General features: G+C 53.4%; 1 protein-coding gene across 4 annotated transcripts in view; it reads left to right on the top strand.

Annotated features, from left to right (window-relative positions):
- The window catches only part of SEPTIN9 (septin 9), a 208,151-nt gene that overhangs the window by 54,417 nt on the left and 126,641 nt on the right, over positions 1–27,093 (top strand). Inside the window, exon 1 of one of the 4 annotated variants that reach the window (XM_032241530.1) lies at positions 25,002–25,712. The exons of the other annotated variants lie outside the window; for them this stretch is intronic. Coding sequence (XP_032097421.1) covers positions 25,658–25,712 — 55 coding nt within the window. The 5' untranslated portion in view covers positions 25,002–25,657. Of the gene's footprint in view, positions 1–25,001; positions 25,713–27,093 lie in introns of those variants that run through there. 4 annotated transcript variants of the gene reach the window in all.

Raw genomic sequence — 27,093 nt, 5'->3', positions numbered from 1 at the left:
GTAATTGGCCTAATTTCAATCTGTTGAGTCTCAGGGACTAGGGAGTCCTGAGCAGAGGGAGAGACAGCCGGGAACAGCCAGTTGGTGAAGGAGTTATTACACACACAACGTTTATTGAATAAGTTCACTGTCTTATCTGGGTGTGGTTTGTTGTGCCCCGAAAACAACTGCAGTAAGGCCATCAAAGATCACTGATCACCAGGCACAGTGGCCCACTCCTGTAATCCCAGCACTTTGGGAGGCCGAGGCGGGTGGATCACCTGAGGTCAGGAGTTCGAGACCAGCCTGGCCAACGTGGTGAAACTCCATCTCTACTAAAAATACCAAAATAAGCCAGGTGTGGCAGTGGGTGCCTGTAGTCCCAGCTACTCAGGAGGCTGAGGCAGGAGAATTGCCTGAACCCAGGAGACAGAGGTTGCAGTGAGCTGAGATCACACCACTGCACTCCAGCCTGAGCAACAGAGTGAGACTCTGTCTCAAAAAGAAAAAGAAAAAAGTAAAAGAAGAAATAGATGACTGGGCACGGTGGTTCATGCCTGTAATCCTAGCACTTTGGGAGGCCGAGGCAGGTGGATCACAAGGTCAAGAGATCAAGACCATCCTGGTCAACATGGTGAAACCCCATCTCTACTAAAAAATACAAAAATTAGCTGGGTGTGGTGACACATGCATGTCGTCCCAGCTACTCAGGAAGCTAAGGCAGGAGAAGCGCTTGAACGTGGGAGGTGGAGGTTGCAGTGAGCCAGGATCATGCCACTGCACTCCAGCCTGGGCAACAGAGCGAGACTCCGTCTCAATAAATAAATAAATAAATAAATAAATAAATAAATCAGAGATGACTGATCACAGATGACCGTGGCATATATAATAGTAATAACAAAAATGTTTGAACTATTTCAAGAATCACCAAAATGCAACACAGAGACACACAATGTTAACATGTTGTTGGAAAAATGGTGCCGGTAGACTTACTGGACGCGGAGCTGCCTCAAACCTGCAATTTGTAAAAAGCGCAGCATCTGTGAAGCACCATGAAATGAGCTGTGCCTGTATTCCTCGTCATGGTGACATCTGTGGGATCCGCGGGGAGAACACTTCACTCCTCGTACTGTGAGTTTACGTTCTCATCTCCCTCTCATCAGCTGAGCCAGGAGGTTATCCACCTAGATCTTTATAAAGAACCAGCGTTGGACTCCCCTTTGCTGCTGCCCGTTTCCTTGAGTTTCGCTGTTATCTTCATTACTTCCTTCCTTCTGCTTGCTCAGTACCTTAGTCACGGCCCGGTCAGGAAGCAAAAACCACACCGATAATTTGACTAGCAACTTGTCATATAAAGTATTCTTAACTGTAGAAGGTAGTTAACTACTAAGGGGATCACAAAGGGGTGACATTGTGATAAAGATGTATCTGGGCTGGGTGCGGAGGCTCACGCCTGTCATCCCAGCACTTTGGGAGGCCGAGGCAGGCAGATTGCTTGAGCTCAGGAGTTTGAGTCCAGCCTGGGCCACATGGTGAAACCCCATGCCTACCAAAAAGACAAAAAAATTATCCCAGTGAGGTGGAGTGTGTCTGCAGTTTCATCTACTCGGGACGCTGAGGTGGGAAGATGGCTTGAGCCTGGGGAGGCAGACGTTACAGTCAGTCGAGATTGCACCACTGCACTCCAGCCTGGGAGACAGAGGGAGACCCTGTCTTGAGAGGCATTAAGTTTACCCTGCCCTCATGGCTCCCTTGTGGAGGATACTTTGTAATTAGTGGAAGGTTGGTAACAGCTGCCTACTTGATGTATTTGTTAGTTATATAGAACACCTGTGTATTAATGAGAATTACCTAAGAGCAAATAAATATGTGGATGAAAGTCTGCTCTGGGCCTTCAGTCTGGAGAGCTGTCAGCCCCACAGGCTCTGAGGCTGTTGGTCCCTAGGATAGACCCACTCTGTTGTGCTTTCTGGGTGTCTGCCTCCCAATACCTTCAGCCCATCTGGGTGGGGAGCCTCCCGACCGAATTGGATCTCGGCAATCCTGTCTCAAAAAATTATATCTATCTATCCATCCATCCATCCATCTATCTATCTAGTCTCTGTCTCCTAACTTTGTTTGGTATGCAGCTCCTAAAACTTGAAATCTCCAAAGTGATGGGTGTCTTTTTGTTTGCTAAGGAGGTGATTGATGGCTGGAGGCAGCTGGTCAGCCTGGGGATGAGGGCTGTTTGCCAGGGGACCCAGCCTTGTGATTAGAAAGTTAGAACTTGCAGCCTTTCTATCCACCTCCTGGGAGGCAAGAAGGGACGAAGGTTGAGTTGATCATCAATGGCCAAAGATTTCATGTCATATGTACGTAGTGAAGCCTCCCTGAAAACCAGAAAGGGTGAGGTTTGGAGAGTTTCAGGTTGTTGAATACCTGGAGGTGCCAGGAGGGTGGTGCACCCACCGCGTGGAGGCTCCATGCCCCTTCCCCCCATATGTTTCCTTATGCATCTCTTCCATTTAGCTGTTCATCTGTATCCTTTGAAATATCATTTGTAATAAATCAGTAGTTGTAAGTAAACTGATTTCTTGGGTTCTGTGAGTCACTCAAGCAAATTACTGAACCTGAGAAGAGAGTTGTGAAGACCTCCCATTTGTAGCCAAGTCAGACAGAAGTTGTGGGTAACCTGGTGTCTCACCACTTGTGACTGCTGTCTGCAGTTGAGGGCAGTCTTGTGGGACTGAGCCTTTAACCGGTGAGATCTGCCTAACTAGTTAGTGTCAGAATTGAACTGAATTGCAGGACACCCAGTTGGTGTCTGCTGAGTATTGGAGAATTGCTTGTTGTGGGGGAAAAAGCCCCACACATCTGGTGTCAGAGCGGAAGTATTGAGTGTTGCGAATGAGAGTAGAGAGAGAAAGTTTGTTTTGCCCTATACAAGAGGACTCCAAAGAATATAGAAATAGCAAATATAAGAAGCAGCTACTTTAGAAGAAAACATAGGCGGAAGCTTCATGGCATTGGCATTGGCAATGCTTTCTTGGATATGACACCAAAAATACAACAAAATAAATAAACGATAAATTGGATTCCATCAAAATGTAAAGCTTTTGTACATCAAGGAATACCATCAATGGTGTGCAAAGGAAATCCACGGAATGGAAGAAAATATTTGAAAATCATATATCCAGTAAGGGACTAGTATCCAGAATATATAAAGAACTCCTACAACTAAGCAACAGAAAAACAATCCTATTCAAAAATGAGTAAAGGACTTGAACAGACATTTTTTGTGTCCCAAAATGTGTGTTCAAGACATACCAATGGCCAGGAAGCAAAAGATGCCAGTGTCACTAATTATCAGGGAAATGCAAATCAAAGCCACAATAAAATATGATTTCACACCCATTAAGGTGGCTGTTAGCCAGAACATGGATAACAGCAAATGTTGGCAAGGATGTGGAGGAATTAGAGCCCCGTGGGAATGTAAAATGGTGCAGCTGCTGTGGAAAAGATATAACAATTGCTCAAAAAAATTAAACTTAGAATTATCATAACATCCAGTGATTCCACTTCTAGATGTATACCCCAAAGAACTGAAAGCAGGGACTGAAACAGGCGTGTGTACATCCTTGCTTGTGGTAGCACTTTTCCCATAACCAAACGATGCAAGCAACCCAGGTGTCGATCAACAGATGAATGGACAGACAAAATGTGGTCCGTACGCACAGTGGCATATTATTGTGCCTTAAAAAGGGAGGAGAGGCTGGGCACGGTGGCTTACACCTGTAATCCCGGTATTTTAGGAGGCCAAGGCAGGCAGATCATGTGGTCAGGAGATTGAGACCATCGTGGCCATCACCGTGAAACCCTGTCTCTACTAAAAATACAAAAAATTAGGTGGGCATGGTGGCACAGGCATGTAGTCCCAGCTACGGTGGCTGAGGCAGGAGAATCACTTGAACTAGGAAGGCGAAGGTCACAGTGAGCCGAGATCTCGCCACTGGACTCCAACCTGAGTGAAAGAGCAAGATTGGGTCTGAAAAAAAAGGAAAGAGATTCTGACACATGCTACAGCATGGATGAACCTTGAAGACAAGCTAAGTGAAAGAAACCAGACATGAAAAGACAAACGCTGTGTGACTTCACTTATACGAGGTCCCTAGAGTACTCAAATTCAGAGAGACAGAAAGTGGGATGGAGGTTGCCAGAGGCTGGGAGGAGCATGAATGGGGCGCTAGTGTTTCATGGGGTAGAACTGCAGTTTGGGAAGATGAGCTGGATGGATGGCGGTGACGGTGGCACACCAACGTGAATGTGGTTCATGCCACCAAACTGCACACCTCAAAATGGTTAAAATGGTAACTTCTGTGTGATGGGGACTTTAATGCACGTATGCATACACAAAGAAGCAGTTCCTACCACTGGGGCTGATGGAAAAGAAACCAAGAACTTGGGGCGCCCTCCGCACCTTGCTGCGTCTTACATTCAGGCCGTGTTGGAGAGTGTGACTCCCACAGGAACCCGTGGCCTACTGGTGGCAAAAGGTTCTTGCCGGAAGGCGTAGAAAGAGTGGATCTGGCTGGGCACGGTGGCTCAAGCCTGTAATCCCAGCACTTTGGGAGCCTGAGGCGGGTGGATCACGAGGTCAAGAGATCGAGACCATCCTGGTCAACATGGTGAAACCCTGTCTCTACTAAAAATACAAAACATTAGCTGGGCATGGTGGCGCATGCCTGTAATCCCAACTACTCAGGAGGCTGAGGCAGGAGAATTGCCTGAACCCAGGAGACGGAGGTTGCGGTGAGCCGAGATCGCGCCATTGCACTCCAGCCTGGGTAACAAGAGCGAAACTCTGTCTCAAAAAAAATAAAATAAAAAAAGAAAGAGTGGATCTGCAGGGGCAGCTTATTGGGTAGCTGAGAAACTTACGGGGGGTATGGGTGGGCTGGAGCTTGGTGTCTGAGGAGTTTTCTGGGGTCCTGTTGGGCTGGAGCTGGGGTGCTGGAGAAACTCAGTAGAGAGCAGGCCTCACGGATCACACCACTGGCAGCTGTGCCTTCGAGGAAAAAGAGACCCGGGAAGCAGGAAGAGAAACTGCTACCTCAGCAAGGCGTGGCAGCCCCCCACCGTGTTGTCCCCTACGGACAGAGCCTGACATCACTGTGTTCAGCCCAGGAGAAAGACTCCCCAGGCTCCAGCATCACGGAGTGGGGCCCAGCAGGATGTATTCAGAGCTAAGAGGCAACACACGGATAACTGGCACATGTTTCCAGATTCTTTTTTATTTTTTTTTTGAGATGGAATCTTGCTCTGTTGCCCAAGCTGGTGTGCAGTGGCGTGATCTTGGCTCACTGCAAACTCCACCTCTCAGGTTCAAGTGATTCTCTTGCCTCAGCCTCCTGAGTAGCTGGAATTACAGACGCCCACCATGCCCGGCTAATTTTTGTGTTTTTACTAGAGACGGGGTTTCGCCATGTCGGCCAGGCTGGTCTCAAACTCCTGACCTCAGGTGATCTGGCTGCCGTGGCTCCCAGGGTGCTGGGATTTATAGGTGTGAGCTATACCATGCCTGGCCCATTTTTCCAGATTCTTAAGACAGATCCTTAGGTCCTTTTTTCTGTTTTGACTTTTCTTCTTTTCTAATATAAGCACTTACAGTTTCCCTGTAAGCACCACCACTCTAGCTTCAGCCTGCGTGTTTTAGTATGCTGTGTTTTCGTTATCATTTCATGTGAAATATTGTAAAATTTCCCTTGTGATTTCCTCTTTGACTCCTGGGTTATTCAGAAGTATGTTGTTTAATGTGCAAATTGTCAAGGCTCTTCTGAGTGTCTTAGAGCTGTTGATTTCTAATTTAATCTTATTTTGGCCAGACAAGCATATTTTGTATGGTTTTAAAATTTGAGACTTATGGTTCAGAATATGGTGTCTCTTGCTGAATGCACCGTTTTCCCTTGAGAACAAAAATGGATGCTAGACTTCCGGAGTATAGAGCTTTATAATTGCTGATTAGGACAATTGCTAGTTACTGGTGGTCTTCAGATGATCTCATGCTTGTTTCTTAGATGTTGAGAGAATGATGTTTGCTATGGCCTATCTGTTTGTGTCCCCCAAAATTCATATGTTGAAACTTAATCTCTGGTGCTGTGGTGTTGGGAGTTGGGGCATCAAGGAGGTATTGGCTCATGAGGGCAGAGCCATTGTGAATGGGATTTGTGCCCTTATAAAAGAGGTCTGAGAGCTTGTAAGTCCCTTCTGCCATGTGGGGGCACAGCAGGAAGAGGCCATCTCTGAAGCAGGGAGCTAGCTAGCCCTCACCAGACACTGAATCTGCTGGTGGCCCAGTTTTGGACTTCTCAGCCTTCAGAACTGTGAGCACTACATTCTGTTTATAAATTACTCAGTCTAAGGTATTTTGTTTTAACATCCTGAATGGACTGAGGTGGTGTTAAAATCTCCAGCTATGTGGCCAGGTGCAGAGGCTCACAGCTGCAATCCCAGCACTTTGGGAGGCAAAGGTAGGCGGATCACCTGAGGTCAGGAGTTGGAGACCAGCCTGGCCAACATGGTGAAACCCCACCTCTGCTAAAAATACAAAAATTAGCTGGCGTGGTGGTGAGCACCTGTAATCCCAGTTACTTGGGAGGCTGAGGCAGGAGAATTGCTTGAACCCGGGAGGTGGAGGTTGCAGTGAGCCGAGATCACACTATGGCACTCCAGCCTGGGCGACAAGAGTGAAACTCCGTCTCAAAAAAACAAAAAAAAATCTCCGACTACGATTCTATGATTGTGGAATTGCCCATTTCTCCCTTTAATTCTTTCAGGTTTTGCATCATATATTTTGAAGCTCCTTTGGTTAGGTGCGTCTACATTAATGCTTATAATGGCATCTTGCTGAACTGATCATTTAATCATGATGAATGTATTCCTTTATCTTGTAATAATTTTATCTTGGAGTCAACTTTATTGATATTGATGTAGCCTCTCCAGCCTTCTTTTGCATGTTGTTTGGGATGTATTGACTAAACGATGGTTTGACTTACAGGTTTTGGACTTTACCATGGTGTGACAGTGGTATGTCTTCAGTAGAAACTGTCCTTCCAGTACCCTTGTATCCATTCTGTTTCTCGCTTTCAGTCCAGTATTCAACAACTTACGTGGGATTGTTAACACTTTATCATAAGATAGGCTTTGTGTTTGTTGATTTTGCGCAATCGTAGGCTACGGTAAGTTTTCCAGTCCTGCTAAGGTAGGCCAGGCTAAGCTAGAATGTTCAGTAAGTTAGATGTCTTAAATGCATTTGTGACATGATATTTTCAACTTAGGGTGGGTTTGACATAACCCCATCATAATTCAAGCAGCATCAGTATGTCTTTTTCTGCACGGAAAATTTCAACCTGTGTCTACACTGAAACTGCATCTTTTGTAGACAGTCTATAGTCAAGTCTTGCTCAGAGAGGGAAAGGCCCCAGTTGAGAAAGAGAGAGAGAAGAGGGGGAGAAGAGAGAGTCAGGGTAGTGCCTTCTTCCAGTAACGTAGGCTTCTGCATGTGTTCTCTGGGAGAAATCCCATCACTCACTAGAGCTCTAGATCCGGAAGGAGCTCTGCCTCTGTCCTCTCCTCCAGCGCAGTGTGTGTGTGTGTGTGTGTGTGTGTGTGTCTACGTGCATGTACACCCTTCTACAGAGGAAATAATTCCTGTCCAAGTGCAAAGGTTGGGATTGGAGCAGGCAGCATGAAGGCTAAAGGAGCAAAGAGAAGGAAACGGGTGGAGGTGAGGGTGGGAACAGGAGGTGGGTGGATACCAGGAGACACGCCTTCCACCCCTAGAAGGGCTGGTGGAGATGACCAGAATGCTCCAGACAAATCTTTCATCAAACTTCCAAAATCTAATCTTGTTTCATGAAGCCTGGGACCCTTCAGAGTGAAAAATAAGGAAGGGCTTTCCTGCAGGGTTATGTGTGCATGTGTGTGTGTGTGCCTATGTGCTGTGTGGCCACATGTGTGTGCACATGTGGACCTGTGTGCTGAGTGTATGTGTGTGTGCACATGTGTGCTGAGTGTGTGTGTGGACCTGTGTGCTATGTGCTGAGTGTGTGTGTAGACCTGTGTGCTGTGTGCCTGAGCATGTGTGTGCATGTGTGAACCTGTGAGTTGTGTGCTGAGTGTGTGTGTGTGTGCACCTGTGTGCTGTGTGCCTAAGCATGTGTGTGTGTGTGGAGCTGTGTGGTGTGAGCTGAGTGTGTGTGTGTGGACCTGTGGTGTGAGCCATGTGTGTGTTTTTTTTTGGCCTGTGTGCTGTGTGCTGAGTGTGTGTGTGCACCTGTGTGCTGTGTGCCTAAGCATGTGTGTGTGTGTGCACCTGTGTGCTGTGTGCTGAGTGTGTGTGTGTGCACCTGTGTGCTGTGTGCCTAAGCATGTGTGTGTGTGTGGACCTGTGTGGTGTGAGCTGAGTTTGTATGGACCTGTGTGGTGTGACCTGAGTGTGTGTGTGTGTGGACCTGTGTAGTGTGAGCTGTGTGTGTGTGCTGTGAGCTGAGTGTGTGTGTGCACCTGTGTGCTGTGTGCCTAAGCATGTGTGCATGTGTGGTGTGAGCTGAGTGTGTGTGTGCGTGTGTGCTGTGTGTGCACTTGCACACATGTACATAGATCTTCTTAACTGCCAGAAAGAATTTCCCCGAGCCTCTTCACCCTTCTTAAGGCTGCACATGGCACTTGTGCAGGCACACACACACACACACACACACACACACACACACGTGCGCACGCAGGAGTCAGGGGCGAGCACTCCTGCGGATTGTACCTAGGCCTGGCAGGAAACCGGGTTCTGGGAAACTGTAGGCCCCACCTTTGGCACAAAACCATGTTTTTGTTGCTGCTTGTTCAAGGGAACATTAAGTGGGGCTGGGGACAGTTTATGTTGAGAAGAGCAAATTTTGCCTATGGCATTGAGCATGTTGAGGGGCTGCCCTGGTGGCTCCTGTCCAGGCTCTGGAGACACGTCTGCAGCTCTGGGCATCTCTCAAGGTCACGGGCGGCCACACTGGAGGCTAGGCCCTCCTGTGAGCTGTGGTCAGCAGGAAGGCTGATCTCAGAGACGGCCCCAGGGCCCTTGGAGGCCCTGCCCCTGAATCCTGGGCCAAGGTCAGAGAGGCGGGAAGGCTGCCGCTGAGGACGCTGGCTGGCACCCAGATCAGCCCCGCTTCAGGCAGGCCCATGTAGGGGCCGATGAAGTCAGCTGGGAAATGTGTAAAATAAAGCACAGGTCCCAAGTCTTTCCCAGAGCCTCAGCCTCCGATGTGGTGCAGGGAAGGGAAGGGAACTGCAAGTGTGAACAGGCGGGAGGAGCCCCAGGACCTCACGGGGCCCCAGCACAGCAGGCGCTTGGCCAGCGGCGTGGCTGCCCTTGCTGCTGGACGTGGGAAAATCCACTGACACTTGCTGACCAGAGTGGGGGTGAGCATCTGGGTGACCCTGTGGATGTTACAAAATAAGGGCTGCAGTGGGGGAGGGGCCCTCGCTGGGTCACCCTGCTGAGGTCCTGTGTTAAAGGTCCTGCGGCTATCATAACAAAAGACCACAATCGAGGTGGCTCAAAACATCCGAAATGTCTTCCCTTGCGGTTCTGGAGCCAAAATCCCAGCCCCAGGTGTCTGAGAGTTCGTTCCTCCCGGAGGTTCCGAGGGAGACCCTGTCCCATGTCGTTCTCCGAGGTCTGCGGGGGCCAGCGAGCCCTGGTGTTTATGAGCTTGCAGCCGCTGCACTCCAGTCTTGGCCTCCCTTCCCACCTTGAGGCTAGGCCCTCCCCACCTGGCCTTCTCCCTATGTCTCCTCTTGTGTCTGTGTCCAAACTGCCCTCTCTGAGATAGCAATCCTCCTATCTCAGCCTCCCAAGTAGCTGGGACACAGACACACACCACCATGCCTGGCTAATTTTTATTTTTATTTTTTTTTTGAGACTTTTTTTTTTTTTTTGAGATGGAATCTTGCTCTGTTACCAGGCTGGAGTGCAGTGGCTCAATCTCCGCTCACTGCAACCTCCGCCTCCCGGGCTCAAGCGATTCTCCTGTCTCAGCTTCCCGAATAGCTGGGACTACAGGTGTGTGCCACTACACCCAGCTAAGTTTTGTATTTTTAGTAGAGACGGGGTTTCACCATGTTGGCCAGGATGGTCTCAATCTCCCAACTTTGTGATCTCCCTGCCTCAGCCTCCCAAAGTGCTGTGATTACAGATGAGCCACTGCAGCCGGCCAATGTTTAATTTTTTGTAGAGACGAGGGCTCACGATGTTGCTGGTCTCAAACTCCTGGGCTCAGGCAATGCTCTTACCTTTGCCTACCAAAGTGCTGGGATAAGAGGCATGAACCACTGTGCCCAACCTACCTCTGTCTTATAAAGACACCAGTCACTGTATTTAGGACCCACCCTAATTCAGTGTGCCCTCGTCTTAACTCAGTTATATCTTCGAAGAACCTATGTCCAAATAAGGTCACATTCACAGGTACTGGGGGTCAAGACTTGCATCTGTCTTTTAGGGGGAACAAAATTCAGCCCGCAACAGGTCTCACCCACAGAAGGGCCTCTCCAGGGTGTGCACGGGCAGGTGAGGGGCCCAGGAGAGGGACCTGCGTGATGAGAGAGTCTGGGCTCATGTTAGGGATTCTGAAGGGGACTGGATGGGTGGCTTGTGGAGCAAGGGGCTACAGCCACAGTCTCCAAGTAGTTGGCGGGTTGTCAGGTAGAAGGGGGGCACTTATTTTAAGTTTAGAGCATTTGTTTTAAGTTCCTTCAAAATATGAAGCTGGTACCCGGTACCTGGAAGGTACTAGAGAGTCGAGCTTGACTCTTTACAGAAATGGCTGTTTTCCTCACGGTTTTCACTTTAGGACGGTGGACCAGGCTACTTCACAAAGTAGTCAGTTCTCCACTCATGGAAGCATTCAAGTAGGGGCCACGCGGGAATTGTTCAGGAATGCATAGAGGGGACCTCCGAGGTCCCTGCCAATGCCAAGAGTCTTATTTTATGACAACTTGAAGTTGTCTTAACTTTTGGAGTGTAATGTTTTGGGGGATATGTCTACGAGGGGCCCCCGCCATCAGGCCCCACACACCATGCATCATTTCTAGGGCATGGGATAAGAGCAGGCTCCATTCTTTTTGGTTTACTCTGAGGACCAGGAAGTTTGCCGCTGCAGCAGCTTCCTGTGGAAGCTCCGAGTCTCGGCCCCACAATCCATTCATTGGAGTCCAACATCTTAGTTAGACACAGTATCAGGCGGGTTCTGGGAACGTGTGTGCAGATGGTCACAGGTACATGAGAATGCACGCATTCACGTTGCTTGTGTGTGCACACAGGCATGCACATGCACACAGGAACATGGAGACCCGAGGCAGCTGTCATCTCTGAGACAGGCCCTCTAGGCTGAAAGCCTCATCACAAAGGTCCCTAGAACAAGGCTCCAGCCTCAACGGTCCTTCCCACTTCTGGTGGGAGGATCTCAACAGAGAAGGGGGGTCAAGAGGCACAGCCCTTGATGCTCACGATGTACCAAGCTCTGCTTTAAGCTTGTGTCTTAGTTTTTACTTATTTAGCAAACCTGTAGCTCTTGTTTTGTGCCAGACGCTGTTCTCAGCACTTTACAGATATTGATGTGTGTTTGTTTCATAGCAACCCTGTGAAGTAGGTCGTGTTACCCCATTTTACAGATGAGGAAACTGAGGCATAGAGGGATAAATGGACTTGCCCAAAGTCTGCCCCTGCCTTACACACACATGCACCCTCACTCATATGGCAGTTGCTGGTTTCCCTCTGATGTGAGTCAGGTCTTGAGCTGGTCAAGGTCTGGGTCCCGCTTGGGTTGTGTTTTGCTGTAGGTACCATCAGAGCTTCTAGCAGCCTCATCTCTCTGGTATGACCTAGCTCCAGGGACTGGATTTCCCCAAATGCTCCTGCCCAGCCTGGAGCCTCCTTTCCAACTGGGGAGGGCTGAATGACCTCTCACACCCAAGGCTGCCTGAGCCCCTCCTGGCTACACGTGACCACTGTCGGGTGGGCAGGCCTGCTTGTGGATTGAGGCTCCCAGCAGCTGTCAGGGAAGGAAATGCCGCTGGGGCGGGTCATTTCTCCTCCCGGGAAGCTTTGGGAGAAGCAGCTGAGGGGACCAGTGTCCTCCTGAAGCCAAGTCCCTGCCCTCCAGCACAGGCGCGAAGCCATCTTTGCTCGTGTGCTTGCCACAGGAGCAGAGGGCAGGGCAGTACAGTGCTGACGTCTGTTTGTCACACTCTGTGTCCACGAGGACCTTGACCCCCGGCTGGTGCCGGGCGCTCGCCCTTCAGTTATCTTGCCCTGAGCTGGTGAGGCAGGCCCAAGCACTGCTCTTTTACAAGGAAACAGGCTCAGAGGCCTTGAGTCACTTGCCCGGGCTCCCCCAGCCAATAACTGGCTGAGCCGGGATTTCCATCTAGCTCTGTGATTCCAGAAGTCCACGTCCTTCCCAACAAGTCAGGGCCAGGAGAAGATTAGAATGGTTTTCTACGCACCGATTATTCGGATGATCTGTGCAGCTTAGTCACTGTAGTTGTTCAATAAAAATGTGGAATGAATGGACCTGTATGTCCCCGTTTCCCTGAGTGACTCAGAGCCAATGGCTCTGGCTGATCTGCCCTTTTCCATTCCACGGCCCAGCATCTCCCTTTGGGGTGTATGAGCTTGGAAGCAGTGACTCTCTCCATCCCGCCTTGAACGGTGTCTGTGCCGCAGCAGGGGAGCAGCTGGGGATTCCCAGTGCCTGTTGCTGGTGGGCCACCCGCCAGGTCCCGGCACGGATGTGTGGGTGAGATTGTCAGCCACATGTGTGCAAAGAGCTGTGCATGTAGGATTTGTGCAAATGTGCCCCTCCTGGCCACCAGCCCACGGGAGGCTGTCAAGATTCCACCCCTGCACGTTGGCCCACACTCGCCTTGTGGCCCTGCTGTGGTGGCTGTTCCCTTGTGTCACGTGGCTACACGCAAAGCCCCCAAGTGGGTGGGGATCATAGGCCAAATGTGCATCAGGCTCTCCTGCTTCTTGGTGGGTGGAGACCCTCGACCCATGCACCGTGGCTGCTGCATCTGAAAGGTCTTCTGTGGTGAAGGACTTAGGCTAGACCCGAGTACCCTCCGTGGAGGTCTTAGAAGTATTCCTGGCTCTTCCTCCTGTGGCGAGAGTTTGAGTTTCCTTCCTCGAAGAAAACCTGGCTGGGGAGGGCATCCTAGATATGGATGTAAATGCCAGGAGACCAGGACTCTGCTCTCGGTGACCAATCACAGAAACTTAGGGAAAGTCATGTTTGGAGGAGGCGACACTGCATCTCAGCCTCATTCATTTCTCCAGTCTACAGACACTGCCTGGTGCCCAGCCCGCACCTCCCAAGCAGCTCCAGGCACCGTGCACCTGGCATGGCCTCCAGCCCCATCTCCCTGCCTTGGGAGACCTGGTGGAGACTCCAGGCCCAGCTCCTGTGGCTGTGGAACCTTGGTGGTTTATCGTGTGGCTGAGGACAGGGACGTGGGGTTGAATGAAACTCCCAACGGCTCCATGTACTGCCCGGGGGTCTGGGACAGCTCTTTCCTGCTCTGTACCTCTTCTTCCTCATGGAAAAATGGGGGCCAGGGAGGAGCGGCCTCGAAGGTATTCGTGGGAACCAAGCCAGGTGATCAATGCAGTGTCCTTGGTAGAGCACTGGACACAGTCCACCCCCACGAAGGGGGCTGCTCCTCCTCCTCCTGTGTTTCCTCTTGTTCTTATTTCTCCATCTCCATCTTCTCCTGCCCTCCCCTCCGCTGCCCTGCCCTCCCCTCTCTCCCCTCTCTCCTCCTCCTCTCCCCTCTCCTCTCCTCCCCTCCCCCTTCAGCCTCCAGGCTTGCTCCAATTTGGTGCCCCAGATGTCCTATTCCATTGCCCTTTTGTCAGTGGTTCTGTAAATGAGAACTCAGGCCTGGAAAGGGTGGGCATCCTGCCTGGTGGGCTCCAGCTGTAGACCCAGCCCCAGCTATTCGGGAGGCTGACATGGGAGGATCACTTGAGCCCAGGAGTTCGAGGCTGCAGTCAGCTCTGATTGCAGCACTGCACTCCAGCCAGGGTGACAGAGCAGGACCCTGTCTCTGAAAACAATAAAATAAAATCAAAGTTTTAAAATGGAAAAGAAAATCATGAGCACATAAATTCAGATATGTGCTCAAGATAGCAAACTTGGCCGGGCGCGGTGGCTCACGCCTGTAATCCCGGCACTTTGGGAGGCCAAGGCAGGTGCATCACCTGAGGTCGGGAGTTAGAGACTAGCCTGGCCAACATGGTGAAACCCCATCTCTACTAAAAATGCAAAATTAGTCGGGCATGGTGGTGCGCACCTGTAATCCCAGCTACTTGGGAGGCTGAGGCAGGAGAATCTCTTGAGCCTGGGAGATGGAGACTGCAGTGAGCCAAGATCACATCATTGCACTCCAGTCTGGGCCAAAAGACTGAAACTCTGTCTCAAAAACAACAACAACAATCAAAAAAAAAACAAAAACAAAAACAAAAAAAAACCCCAGGGCCAGGTCTGTCGCCACATGGCCACCTTCCTCCCTGAGCAAGGAGGCAGCCTCAGGAACCTGCCTCACATCATGTCAGCGGCAGTTGATTGGGTTGGCCTGCCAGTTGAACCCTATTTGCCATAGCTATTCTCCATAGCATGGGGCATCCTAGACAGTCCCTCTTCCCGGGAAAGAATTAGCTGTAGGTGCCGGAGCATTCCATCCAGCGGGGTGCACGTCTCTTCCCAACTGTGTTCAGTGATGTCCTGTTGGTAGGTTGAAATTTGCCACAGTGGAAGTACTCACACCACAGGAATTGGCAAACACTACATATCAGGCCTTACCTCCCACTCCCCACTAGGGCACCTTGTTAAACATGTGCCAGTCTGCCACTGTCTTAGCCTCGTGTGTCTTTCATTCTTTTTTTCCTTGAGACGGAGTGTCATTCTGTCACCCAGGCTTGAGTGCGGTGGTGTGATCTTGGCTCACTACAACCTCTACCTCCTGGGATCAAGCGATTCTCCTGCCTCAGCCTCCTAAGTAACTGGGATTATAGGTACCTGCCACCACGTCTGGCTAATTTTTGTGTTTTCATTAGAGACACGGGCTCACCATGTTGGCCAGGCTGGTCTTGAATGCCTGACCTCTTGTGATCTGCCCACATCGGCCTCCCAAAGTGCTGAGGTTACAGGTGTGAGCCACCTACCTGGCCTTATTCTTTCTTAATGAAAATCTTCCCGAAAGATTTGCATACTGATTTCTGTGTCAGTAGATGCTGCCTGCTGGACAGAGCCTGCCCTTCTTTTGAAGATCTTGCTGTGTCTGGGTGAAAATTATGCATGTCCCTGCCTGCTGCTCAGAACTAAAGAGGCAGCGCTGCCCAGGGTAGGTTTGGAAGACACGTGGGATTCACAGTAGTTGCTGTCACGTGTGTTCTGGATAACTGAAGCTTGGCAGGCAGGTGGGAGTGAGGGTGGGGGTTAGGAAAGTGACGTGGTTCTACAGGAAGGGGACATATGTCCTGAGATTTTAGGTCCCCAGTTGGACAAAAATTGATTTCTTTTTGGGGATCAATGTTCTAGATTATTCGTAATCGAGTGGTCAGTTTTCTCAGCTGCTGGGCCTTGCACATCCTGCTGGCTCTGGAGACCATATGCCCCATGTAGGCTCCATTGGTTTCCTCGCCAAAGTGTTAGGGGAAGGACCAAGGTCCCGTCGACGCACTGGCACCTGGTCATTCACTGGCCTCAAATGTCCACATTCACCCCCTTGAAATCAATGTCCTGTGTCAGAGGCATGGATCTGGGTGCAGGCTGGTAGTCCGGATTCTGGGGTGGTTTTCACCAATCAGGCAGATTCCCTCTGTCCCTGCTCTGCGCTGTGAGCTCTGCAACTCCAGATGTGTGCTCAAGATAGCAGCCCTGGGGCCAGGTCTGTGGCCACATAAATGGGACAAGCCACAGAGACTCAGACTCCGTGGTTCCTGTGACCAGAGTAGCTGTGGCCCTGTCTGGGAATGTTCCCACCCTGTTGCTGGAGGTGAGAAATTTCTCTGTGCTGGGGAACAGCTGTGCTGTGAAGTTGGCCTGTCTGGCTTGCAGGACTGCTGGGGCAAGGGAGGTCTGTTGCCGCTGTCTTCCTTCCACCTCTGGCGGGGTGCTCCTTGTCTAGGTTCCTTGCAGCAAAAGAATTCTCTGATTTATTTTGCCCTCTTGTTGAGTCCCTGCTCCATGAAGCCCACCTCCTGATCCAGCTGACTGGTTCCTGCCTCCTCAAGAGGAAGGCCAGGAGCGGGCGAGGCTGAGGGAGGCTGGCTCCCCTGTGCCTTCACAGCCTGAGCCGACGGTGCCGTGTGGTCACTGGGCTCCTTCTGCTTTTAAAAAGGCTTCCCTTCAACACGTTCATCACACACTTGTGGCTCTCCTGGATGCCTCTAAGTCCTGATTTAGAGGCTGCCCCCGGGGCTGGGAAAATAGAGGAAGGGCCCAGAGGAGAATCCCTTCATCTCGTGGTCCCAGGAAGGATTCCTAGAAGAAGCAGCTGATGAGCTGAGACCTGAAGGCAGATTGGGCCTGAGCCAGGCCAGGGAGGGTGGGAAGGGCCTGCCGGGCAGCGGGAACAGGCTAGGGTAGGCACAGAGGTCTGGCACTTGGCTTGCGGGGAACTATGAGCCGCTGGGACGACCAAGGCAGGGAGAAGCCGAGTGAGAGGAGGCAGGTGTGGCTGGTGGGAGATCAGCGGCCTCCGCCTTGCTAAGCTCTCACTCTGTGTGTGGCAGGTGACGGATGCTGCCTGGGACTGTGAGCAGGGAAGTGACAGTTCACATGGTCATCCCACCAACAGCATGGAGTCCAGCTTGGGGCACCCACGACCCTGGGGAAGGCAGGAGTCAGGGGCCTGCTAGAGCCAGGAGTAGTGGGAGAAGGAAACAATGTTGCTTATGGATTGCAAACAGACACTCCCCCAACTTGTCTCTAACTGCTGTAGTCTCAAAGTGGACCACCCAGAGGTGGGAAGTGGGCCTCTGGCTCTCCAGGCCTTGCCCTTTTTTTTTTCTTTCTTTCTTTTTTTTTTCTTTTGAGATGGAGTCTTCCTCTTTTGCCCAGGCTGGAGTGCAGTGGTGTGATCTTGGCTCACTGAAACCTCCGCCTGCTGGGTTCAAGTGATCCTCCTTCCTTAGCCTCCCGAGTAGCTGAGATTACAGGCACCTGCCACGACGCCCGGCTGATTTTTATATTTTTAGTAGAGATGGTGTTTCACAGTGTTGGCCAGCCTGGTCTCAAATTTCTGACCTCAGGTGATCCGCCCACCTCAGCCACCCAAAGTGCTGGGATTACAGGTGTGAGCCACGTGCCCGGCTGAGCCTGTCTTCTTCATGTTCTCCCTGGCCCTCCATGTTTCCGTATTAGTTCACCTTTTGGTTCACTGCTTTGAAGGGTCTCCCTTAAGACTGTCCCCAAGTGCACAGGTCCCCAGAAGCAAGGAGTCGCCTTAGGAGCCCCCAGTTACAGGCACTCCAGGGGTCCATGTGGGGGGCCCACAGTATTGGTCCTTTGTGCTGGTCTGTCCCTTGCGTGGCCTGGCCAGAGCTGTCAAGGGCCTCAGCTGGGCCGAGTCATCACAGCCAGTGACTCACACTGGGGGAAGAGCAAGGAGGGGGACAGAGTGCCGGGGGACCGTGTTAGTAGCAAACCCATTAAGTCCCCAAGATCACTTCACAGGAGGGACAAATGGTTCATGTAGGTCGATCTGGCTGCTGGCTGGCTTCCAGCGACACTCAGGGTGGGGAAGATTTCATTATCCAGGGAAAGCAATACCAGATTGTCTGGAGGGGCCAGCCAGCACACCCCACACTTCCTGTCTGCCTCCCACACAGAGTGTTCTGTTCCCAAGGCGGCAGGCCAAGAGTGTGAGCCAAGGCTCAGGTGCAGAGATGGGTGTGGCATGGGGGGACTGGGGGCACGGGGTGCATGATTTTTATTTTTATTTTTTACTAAGTGTTAGAGTAATTTGTTAATGGGGCACATTTGGTGAAACCTTCTCTCGATTCATGGCAGACTGGAACGGAGTGGAAACATCCCGCCCCTGGGGAGACCCCACACACATCCGCTGTGGATGTCGGTGCTGTTGCACTGGATCCTCTTGTGAGTGTGCTGGGCAGAGCGGAGACGTTCCTCTTCTCTCTTCTCCATCCTCCCGTGAGGTGTCAACATGTAGTCAGAGATGGTCAGTGGCAGAGAGGAAAGGGGGGCAGGGAGAGGCCAGGGTGGGGGGCTCGCGAGCCCACAGTTCTACTCCCAAACACCTGTGGCCTCCCTGTTCAGGTCAGCGAGGCCTGGGGCAGAGATGGGCAGGCCGCCACCCCCCGCACCTTGGGCATCTCCCCTCTCCCTCGTACCCTGGATTTGCCCTCTGGAGAAAGCTCTGGAGCACCCAGAGGTCCTGGGGCTGCTGGCTGAGGTGGGGAGCATAGCCCAGCTGCACCTGGAGGAGCCCACCTCCACTCAGCCTCTAGGGACAGCTCAGCCTGGCTCCAGAAACTCTTCTGCACAGCCTCTGCTGGATGGAAAACCAGTTCTCTAGAGGGCCCCAGAGCAAGTTTTGTTCCTTCTTCCACAGGTTCCCATAGTCAGAATATCGGGTCTTTGCGGGAGATGCAGAGGAGATGTGGTCCCCAGCCCTTATGGGGTTCCATCTTCACTGTGGATATTGGTGATCTTACTCTCCTTGTCAAAACTGCGGGGGCTGATGCCCCAAATTCCAGGCCTTTGGAAAGAGCCACCACAAACCCACACCTCTAAATCTTTCCACTTTTCCATTCCGGAAAGAGTAGAGTGGATATGCGCTCCTGCAGAAATCCATCTACAGCCTGACTAGACATGTATTTCGCCCCTTATTGAGTCTCTGCTCCGTGAAGCCCACCTTGTTTGTTTCTCTCTTTTTCTCTTCTCTCTCTGTTTCCTCCCTTCTTTCTTCCCTCCCTCCCTCTATCCTTCCTTCCTTCCTTCTTTCCTCTTTCTTTTCCTCCTCCTCCCTCCCTCCCTCCTTCTTTCTCTTTCTCCCCTTCTCTTTCTTTCCTCTCTTTTCTGTCTCTTCCCTCTTTTTTGAACAGCCAAAAGTAGCCAAAGGTGGAATGAATAGCATAGGTAGGTAGTGAGCTCCCTGTAAGTGGAGGTGTTCAAATGTAGGGTGGATAGGCATTTATGAGGCAGGCACTGAGGGAGGATCCCTCTGGGGTTGTAGAAGGCAGGACAGGCCCTGCGGAGCCTTCTGAGAAGAAGAGAGGCATAGTCCTGCTCCCTGCCCTTCCCGAGTTGCCTGGCCGCCACTCCCAACCTCCACCCTCTTGCCTTCCACCTGCTGGGTCTAACGGGACGGGCAGAGGCATTGTTAGAATATGGAGCCACACGGTCCACAGAGGGCCAGCAGGAACGGGAGCTCCCTGGGGACAACGTCGTCTCAGTCTCTGTGGTGACTTTAAAAATAAATGCCGTCTTCTCTGCTCGAGTCCCTGTTGTTCCTGCTGACGTGGAATGAGGGCAGGCTGGTGACTCAGCCCTCGTCCCTGCACTGCATCGGTGGCAAGAAAAACGGCAGGGAGGCCAGAACGCCGAGGGCCCCAGGGACAGCCTGTCTCTCCTGGCTGGCACGTGTTCTAGCCAAGCCCTCCTGGCACCCTGGGGCTGAGGAGGTACCAGCCGTATGCCTTAGTCACTGGCTGCTTTGAGGCTGGGTTGGTGCCAGGCTGGCCACTTCTTTTTGTTCCCTAGTGTGACTTTACAGGCCTCCCAGAAGGGTCAGAGGGTGTTTGTCCATCCCCGGTGTTGGTGGGATTCTGTGTTCCCATCTCATTTCTGTACTCCAGCTTCAGACGGGTGCTAGGAAATGGGAGACTTTAGCCATGTCAAGGCTGTGTCTGGAACAGGAGAAAGAAGCGTCTGGTCATAGGACTGTGTGAAGAGAGACTGATCAGGAAGAAAACATGAGCCATCGTGTCTGGGTTATAACTCACCAGAGCCACTGGTGGCCTCACAGGCATCTGAAGCTCACTGGACGTGCAAATAAACAAATGCTATTCGGGAGGTGCAGCCAGGGTTCTGCTGCTGAGGGATCATCCTGGAGGGTCATACTTTCCGCCCAGTCCTTCTGTCTCTGTGCGAGCAGCCCCTGCCCACCCCCGTCTTGCTCCCAGGATTCCATCAGGTTGAATATTATTGCAGTGAAATGTATCAACAGGAGGTCCAGTCAGTGCTGCCACCCCTGGTCATATCATCAGAGACAGCAGGGCTGGGGAACTCCAAGTTGATTCAGCCCCCAACTGCTGGAGTGGGAAGTTCGGATAAGGTGGGGGTGGGGGGTTGGGGAGCTGGGGAGCTGGGGAGCCAAGGAGCAGAGTCTTTGCTGTGCTGAAGGCTGAGAGCCTCCTTGGGAAAGCATGAGTTTAGAACACTAATACTTTGTTTAAAAAGTCCCCTGCCTTTGAGATAAGAGCTCAGGGCGCTGTGGTCAGGTTTTGCTGTAAATTTTCTGCACGAAGCAGGCTGGGGCAATAACTGGGAAGTCTGGGGAACAGACTGGCCATGTGCTTCTTTGAGTGAAAACTTACGGTGGCACGGAAGCAGCCAGGCAGAGGGTGTGATGGGGTGCTGCAGCCGCACACCATGTCACAGGCTGAATGGGACGATTCAAACTTGGGTGGCCTGAAAGAGATTCAGCAGTCCACAGCCTGGTGGCTGCTCCCAGTATAGGTGATGGAAAGGGAGCAGGGGTTCAGGGGCTTGGCCCAGGTGGAAACCACATACTGTCAGTGATCCTGGGTTTGTCAAGGCTGAGGCAGGTCTGCCTGGTGGTTGGCAGAACACACATGAAGAGCCCACGTGTGTTCTGAATGTCCCCTCTGCCCCTTTGTGCTCATTTCCCATCAGGAGTCACCCAACTCTGCCATTCTGCAAAGGAAACTGCACTTTGTCACTGCGTAGGATTGAACAGGTCTGTGGGGAGTCCCTGTAACATGCCTGGAGGCAGAAAGCAACTGTCTCAAGGGGTCTCACGGGACACTGGGAGAGTTGCTGTGATGTTTAAGACTGAAATGACGCTGGGCGCGGTGGCTCACGCCTGTAATCCCAGCACTTTGGGAGGCCAAGGTGGGTGGATCACCTGAGGTCAGGAGTCTGAGACCAGCCTGGCCTGGTGAATCCAGGTCTCTACTAAAAATACAAAAATTAGCTAGGAGTGGTGGCAGGTGCCTGTAATTCTAGCTACTCGGGAGGCTGTGGCAGGAAAATCACTTGAACCTGGGAGGCGGAGGCTGCAGTGAGCTGAGATCGCCCTACTGTACTCCAGACTGGGTGACAGAGTGAGACTCTGTCTCAGAAAAGAAAGAAAAGAAAAGAAAAGAAATTGGCCAAGGTGGGAGTGTTGACACCACAGGAATAGGCAAGTGGAATAGACTGGGGACCGGGTGTTGCTGCTTTCGTAGGTGCCAGGTGGCCGGCTGTTGACGTTAGTGGCACAGCTCTGAAGGAGGGACGCTTGGACTGACCTACAGATACACTGCAGGTAGAAATGCACCATGTGTGGATGCTGAGGGTGAGGGGAAGAGTCAACAGTGATGCCTGAAAACCTGGCTTGAGCAACTAGGTGGACGGTAGCGCCGTTTCCTAAGATGGGGGGCTGAGGGAACTTGGGGATCTGTGGAAGACCCTGCTGCTGATAAACCCAGGGCTCAGCAGCTCTGGGAGGCCTACTGTGTGTCAGGCCATGCATAGATGAGACCCTCTGGACCCTGCTCTTGGGAAACCTCTGTCTATGAGGACACAGCCCGCCACCTAATGGGGTGTCCCATCCGGAGCCTCAGTGTTGCTGGGAGAGAGCCCTTGACCGCCCTCTGCTCCCCAAGCCCCTTTTGCTGTGTCGCTTCCCTGCCAGCTGAGCATGTCCGTGGAGGCCGTGCCTGGAGAGGGGGTCGCGGATATGGATGTGTGTGCCAAACGCTGCTTCCTGGTAGATTTCCTCCACCCTCTGTTCCCATGCTTTGTAAACTTCGTTTCCCCAGGGCCTGATCTGTGGGGTTTCTATCCAGATCTGCTCCTTCCCATTTCCAGAAAGGCCTGCACAGGGCTTCCGATGCCTCTTTTCCCTGTTCCCATCCCCCTTCCCTTGGGACAGCGATCTGCCAGACGCGCGGGCTACCCACAGGAGGTTTGTGATTGCACAGACATCTTTGCTGTATGAAGCTTTGACCTCGACATGGTGCAGATGGGATCTAAGGTCTGCATGAGTTTCTCCTGGCTGCTGCGACAACCGTTGAAACTGGGTGGCTTACAGCAGTGGGAATATGTCCTCTCACAGTTCTGGAGCCTGGAAGTCTGAAATCAAGGTGCCAGTGGGGCCAGCTTCCTCTGAAGGCTCCAGGGGAGAAACTTTCCTTGCCTCTTCCAGCTTCTGGTGGCCCAGGTGTTCCCTGGCCTGTGGCCGCGTCACTCCAGTGTCTGCCCCTATCTTTGCAAGGCCTTGTTCTGTGTCTCTCTACTTTCTTTCCTGTCTCTTGGAAGGACACAGCATTGAATTTAGGGCCCACCTTAATCCAGGATGATCTTATCTTGAGATCCTTGTCTTAGTTCTTGCTGCAGAGACCCTTACACAGAATCAGGTCACATTTGAACTTCCAGGGGGGTATATCTTTTTTTCGGGGGGTCACCATTCAGCCCACTACAGGTCTTGTGCACTGAAGATTCAGGCAGTCTCTTTGGCCAGGCCAGCAGTTAGTCTCTTGTGACCTTGGAAAAATGCACCTTGCTGCACGTGCAGGCCTTTAGAATTCTTTTGTTCTTGCCAAATGTCAGCTCAGTTTCTTCTGTGTGGCTGACATGCATCTTCTCTGCCCAGTGCCCCTTCTGGGACTGTGTGTCCAGCCCCTGAGGCCCTAGGAAAGGGGGTGGGGGGCCTCCAAACTACCCTGTAGCAATCAGGCCTTATTAAAACCCTGGAGCCCCAGACCGGACCCAGCCCTTAGCGATGATCAAAGGACAGCCTGGGATATGATTAAAGGGCTGGAGAAAGATGGTTTAGGCTGAGAAAGAGAAGGCCAAGGAGCAACTGGATTGTCTTAGAATTTGGAAAAGGTAATTATGACTTGAAGGGTGGTGCCCAGCTGTTTCCCATCTCCTCTGAGGACAGGAAAAAAGAAAAAGGAAATAAGTGATGTACATTTAGAGCAGTTGGTTAGATATGAGGGCAAACTTCCTGGCTGGGAGTGTGGTCAAGCCTGGGTTTTTGGGGAACCTCCTTACCTGGAGGATTCGAAGCCTGGCCATGTGGCGTTGAGTGATTACATTGAAGGGGCAGCAGCCGGGGCTGGAGCGGGTGGGCTCTGAGCACAGTCACGCAGGCACAGGCACTTTCTGGCCTCCCTCCTGCCATGTCCCTTGGGTTCCCATTTTAGTGAGGCGTGTACCCTGGTGGGGCTCCCCAGGGAGCTAAATATGTTTGCTGCCCTGTGCGTGGAGACAGAGAATGCACGATCAGCTGACCCTGTGCTAATCTGGTGGAAGTCCATGCCAGCCCTGGGAGAGAACAATTGCATGGGTGTGTCCACACTCACCAGGTGCTTTTTATAAAAACACTACAGAAGAATGCCCTGGCTCGGGATGGATGTTGTGCCAGACCCGGCATCTTCCCAGGGGGCTGCGTCATTGGGCTGAATTTCTTAGGGACTGGACCCCCAATTCCCCAAATGCGGCGTGGACAGATGGCCCAGTAGGGCCTGGACTGTCCGATAGGCCCAGGTGCTGGAGTTCAGACAAGAAATATCCTGGCCTGGTGTGGAAGATTGAGGGGGGCGCTATTAATGGCAGCAATGGCTCCATTTCTGAAACCTGGGATCCCAGGCAGACGAGGGTGTGCACGCATCTGAAATGTCTGTGGTTTTGCAGTTCCCGTGTCCACAAACTCACTTGGTTGAAAATAGTTCAAAATATCCAAAGCATGAGGGAGGGAGTGACTGCTTTTCTTAAAAAGGAAGGACTTGATTTCATCTACTTAAAAAGCCAACCAAACCCAGAGCGTTTTCCGAAAGAGACCTGGGTATAACCCAGCAAGCAGTACCTCCTGCCCCCAACTCTCCAGGAGGGCTGTGGAGTCTCAGTACTCCTGCCCATTTGGGATATTTCAGAGCGGGGGAGGGACAAGCGGGCAGCCAGCGACCCCAGACCCAGGATGAGCTCTCAGGCATTCCCGGGCCACACACTTAACCGACTGGAGTGCAGTTGTAGAGTTGCAGCCTGCTGCTGCGTGGGTGCGGGTGTTATTCCGTGCTGTGAATTCTCACATGGCCCCTGACTCTGGTGGCCGGGAGAGCACGCAGGAGTGGGTTTCTGGCTCCCCAGGGTGAGTGGAAGAAGCACCTCTCTCTGTGTAGGTGCCAGACCTGGAGGGCCCTTCTTGGGGATGAAAGCCTGTTGCTTCTCAAGTTCTGTGTCTAACCCAGGTCCCCAGGTCTATCCCAGCCCTTCGGCCCTGCCTGCCTTGTGGGTAAGAGAGTTTAAGGATAGCGAGAGATCGCGGGCCTGGACGGGAAGACCCCGCCCCAGGTTAGGGGCCAGGCGGGAGGGAGAAGTCCCGGGGCCATTCCCCTTCTGCTCACTCGCTGCCTAGCTCCTTCCTTCACACCTTGGGAAACTTCTCCTCCTGACTACTTCTACTTCCTGCTCTCAGGAGGCCCTGATTGGGGAGGGAGGGAGGCGGCGCCTGTCCCTGGCTTCTCTGACAGCCCTGTTCCATCCCCGCCCTGCGCCCCCTCTCCGGGCCAGTGCCTTCTCCAGGGCCCACCCATGGGTGCAGCAGTGGCGTCCGGAGTGGGGGGTCGTGGTGGGGGTGTTAGCTGCAGGGGTGCCTTTGGTGGGTGGGAGTTGGTGGCCTCTGGCTGGTGCCATGGGACTCTCGTGTTTGCCCCTCGCCCCTCGGTCTTGAGCCCACAGGCTGGGATCTCGCCCGCCCGCCGCGTGCGCCTCTACTTAACCCTTGCAAGCGCAGAGCGCGCGGCGGCGTTGACAGCGAACTTTGTTTGGCTGCCCAAATACAGCCTCCCGCAGAAGGACCCTGCGCTCGGGGAAGGGGAGGAATCTCTTCCCCTCTGGGCGCCCGCCCCCCTCGCTACAGCCCGGCCTCCACATCCGCCCACATCTGGCCGCAGCGGGGAGCCCAGGGGGGAGGGGCTGAGGCCGCATCCCTCACCGTCCCCTGGGCGCGGGCCAGGAGGGGAGAAGGGGGGTCCTCCGGTCTTGTGCCCAGGACTGTCCCCCAGCGGCCGCTCGGGCCCCAGCCCCCCAGGCCCGGCCTTGACAGGCGGGCCGAGCAGCCAGTGCTAGACCGGGAGGGCCCGCGCCGGTGCAGGAACCTGATCCGCCCGGGAGGCGGAGGCGGGGCGGGGGCGCAGCGCGCGGGGAGGGGCCGGCGCCCGCCTTCCTCCCCCATTCATTCAGCTGAGCCTGGGGGCCGAGGGGCTCCTCCGGCAGCGAGCTCTGCACTGCAGGAGCGCGGGCGCGGCGCCCCAGCCAGCGCGCAGGGCCCGGGCCCCGCCGGGGGCGCTTCCTCGCCGCCTCCCTCCGCTCGACCCACTTGCCCACCAGCCACCATGTCGGACCCTGCGGTCAACGCGCAGCTGGACGGGATCATTTCGGACTTCGAAGGTGGGTGCTGGGCTGGCTGCCGCGGGCGTGCTGGAGAGGACCCCACGGGTGGGCCTGGCGTGGGACTGGGGTGCGCTGAGGGGAGGCGGGACCCCAATCCAGGCGCCCTCCCGCCAAGAGCGCCCCCAGCCCCGTGCCCGCGTCGCCTACGTGGGGGACCCTGTTTGGGGGACCTGCGGGGACGCCACACGCCCTCACAGGACCCTGCGCTCGCCCTGCACACTGCCGCCTGGGTTTCCTTCCTTTTATTGTTGTTTGTGTTTGCCGAGCGACAGTGACCGCCTCGAGGGCTCGCGGGGCTGCCTCCGAACTCTCCAGGGCGCGCAGTTTCACTCCGGGAAATCCATGGGTTCCCTCCCTTTGGCTCTTCCCAGCGGCTCTCGGGACCTCTTGGACCCGGCGCCGGGATAGGGAGATCATTCCTCACCTCCGACCGAGTGGACAGCAGTCCTGCTCGTGTGGACCGCCCTCCCCTCCCCCACGCCAGTTTCGGGGGCCGCCAAGTTGTACAGCCCACGGGCCACTAGCACAGAACGGACACGGCCCAGGCTGTGGCAGGATCCAGAGTGGGACGTCCCATGGCCCCCATCCAGGCCTGGGACATCCTCATCCGCCTCCCAGAATCGGGCTGTGGGGGGCAGAAGGGCCTGCGTGCGGGCACGGAGAGCATTTTGGCCCTCTCCTGTCTTCGGGGTTTACAAAGTGTGTTGGGACTTGCGGGGCTGCTCCCTCTGAGCCTGGGTCTGGCGTCCGCGTCCCTGAGCCTGTGAGTGCGTGCGCTTTCCTGCGTCCTCGTGACTGCCGGTGCTGGGGCTCTGCATCCTGCGTCAGTCCGCGGGAGTAAATACGGCCGGCAGAGGGGAAGCTCACACAATGGTCTCCAGCGCTCTGGGGCAGGGCTTCTGAGGGGCGGGCCTGCTTCTGCCGGGACCTGGAGCCCCCGCCCCCTCCGAGGGGCTCCCAGGCAGACTTGGGCAGAGCCCTCCGATGGGCGGGGAGAGGGAAAGGCTGGGTTGAAAGGAGTAAATGTCCAGGTGTCAGGCCAAGCTGGGAGGTGAACTCCTCCCTCCACGGCCAGAACCAGGGCTGGCATCTGGGTAGTGTCCTGAGCCCAGCTGCCCACATGGCCCACCTAAGGTCTGCCCCATCTGGTGGGGGAGGCGGGGCCTCCTGGGGGACCAGAACCTTGGCTGGATGCCAAGCAAAGTGCCAGGGGCTGTGCTTCAGGGCTGGGCCTGCGAAGGGTGTGGGGTGGTGATCCAGGAGGGGGTTGTGATCCAGTGGCCAGCTCTTGCTGTGCAGACTGTGAGCTGGAGACATCATAGGCACTTTGTCACCTTAGTAGTGGAAGCACTTTTTCAGGCTCTAGCCCTTTGCATCC

Source organism: Sapajus apella, unplaced genomic scaffold (assembly GCF_009761245.1).
Source record: "Sapajus apella isolate SASKATOON/1434 unplaced genomic scaffold, GSC_monkey_1.0 scaffold48, whole genome shotgun sequence".
In the NCBI taxonomy this organism is placed as follows: Eukaryota; Metazoa; Chordata; class Mammalia; order Primates; family Cebidae; genus Sapajus; species Sapajus apella.
Note: the sequence above shows the minus strand (reverse complement) of the source record. Positions and strands in the feature narration are given on the sequence as shown.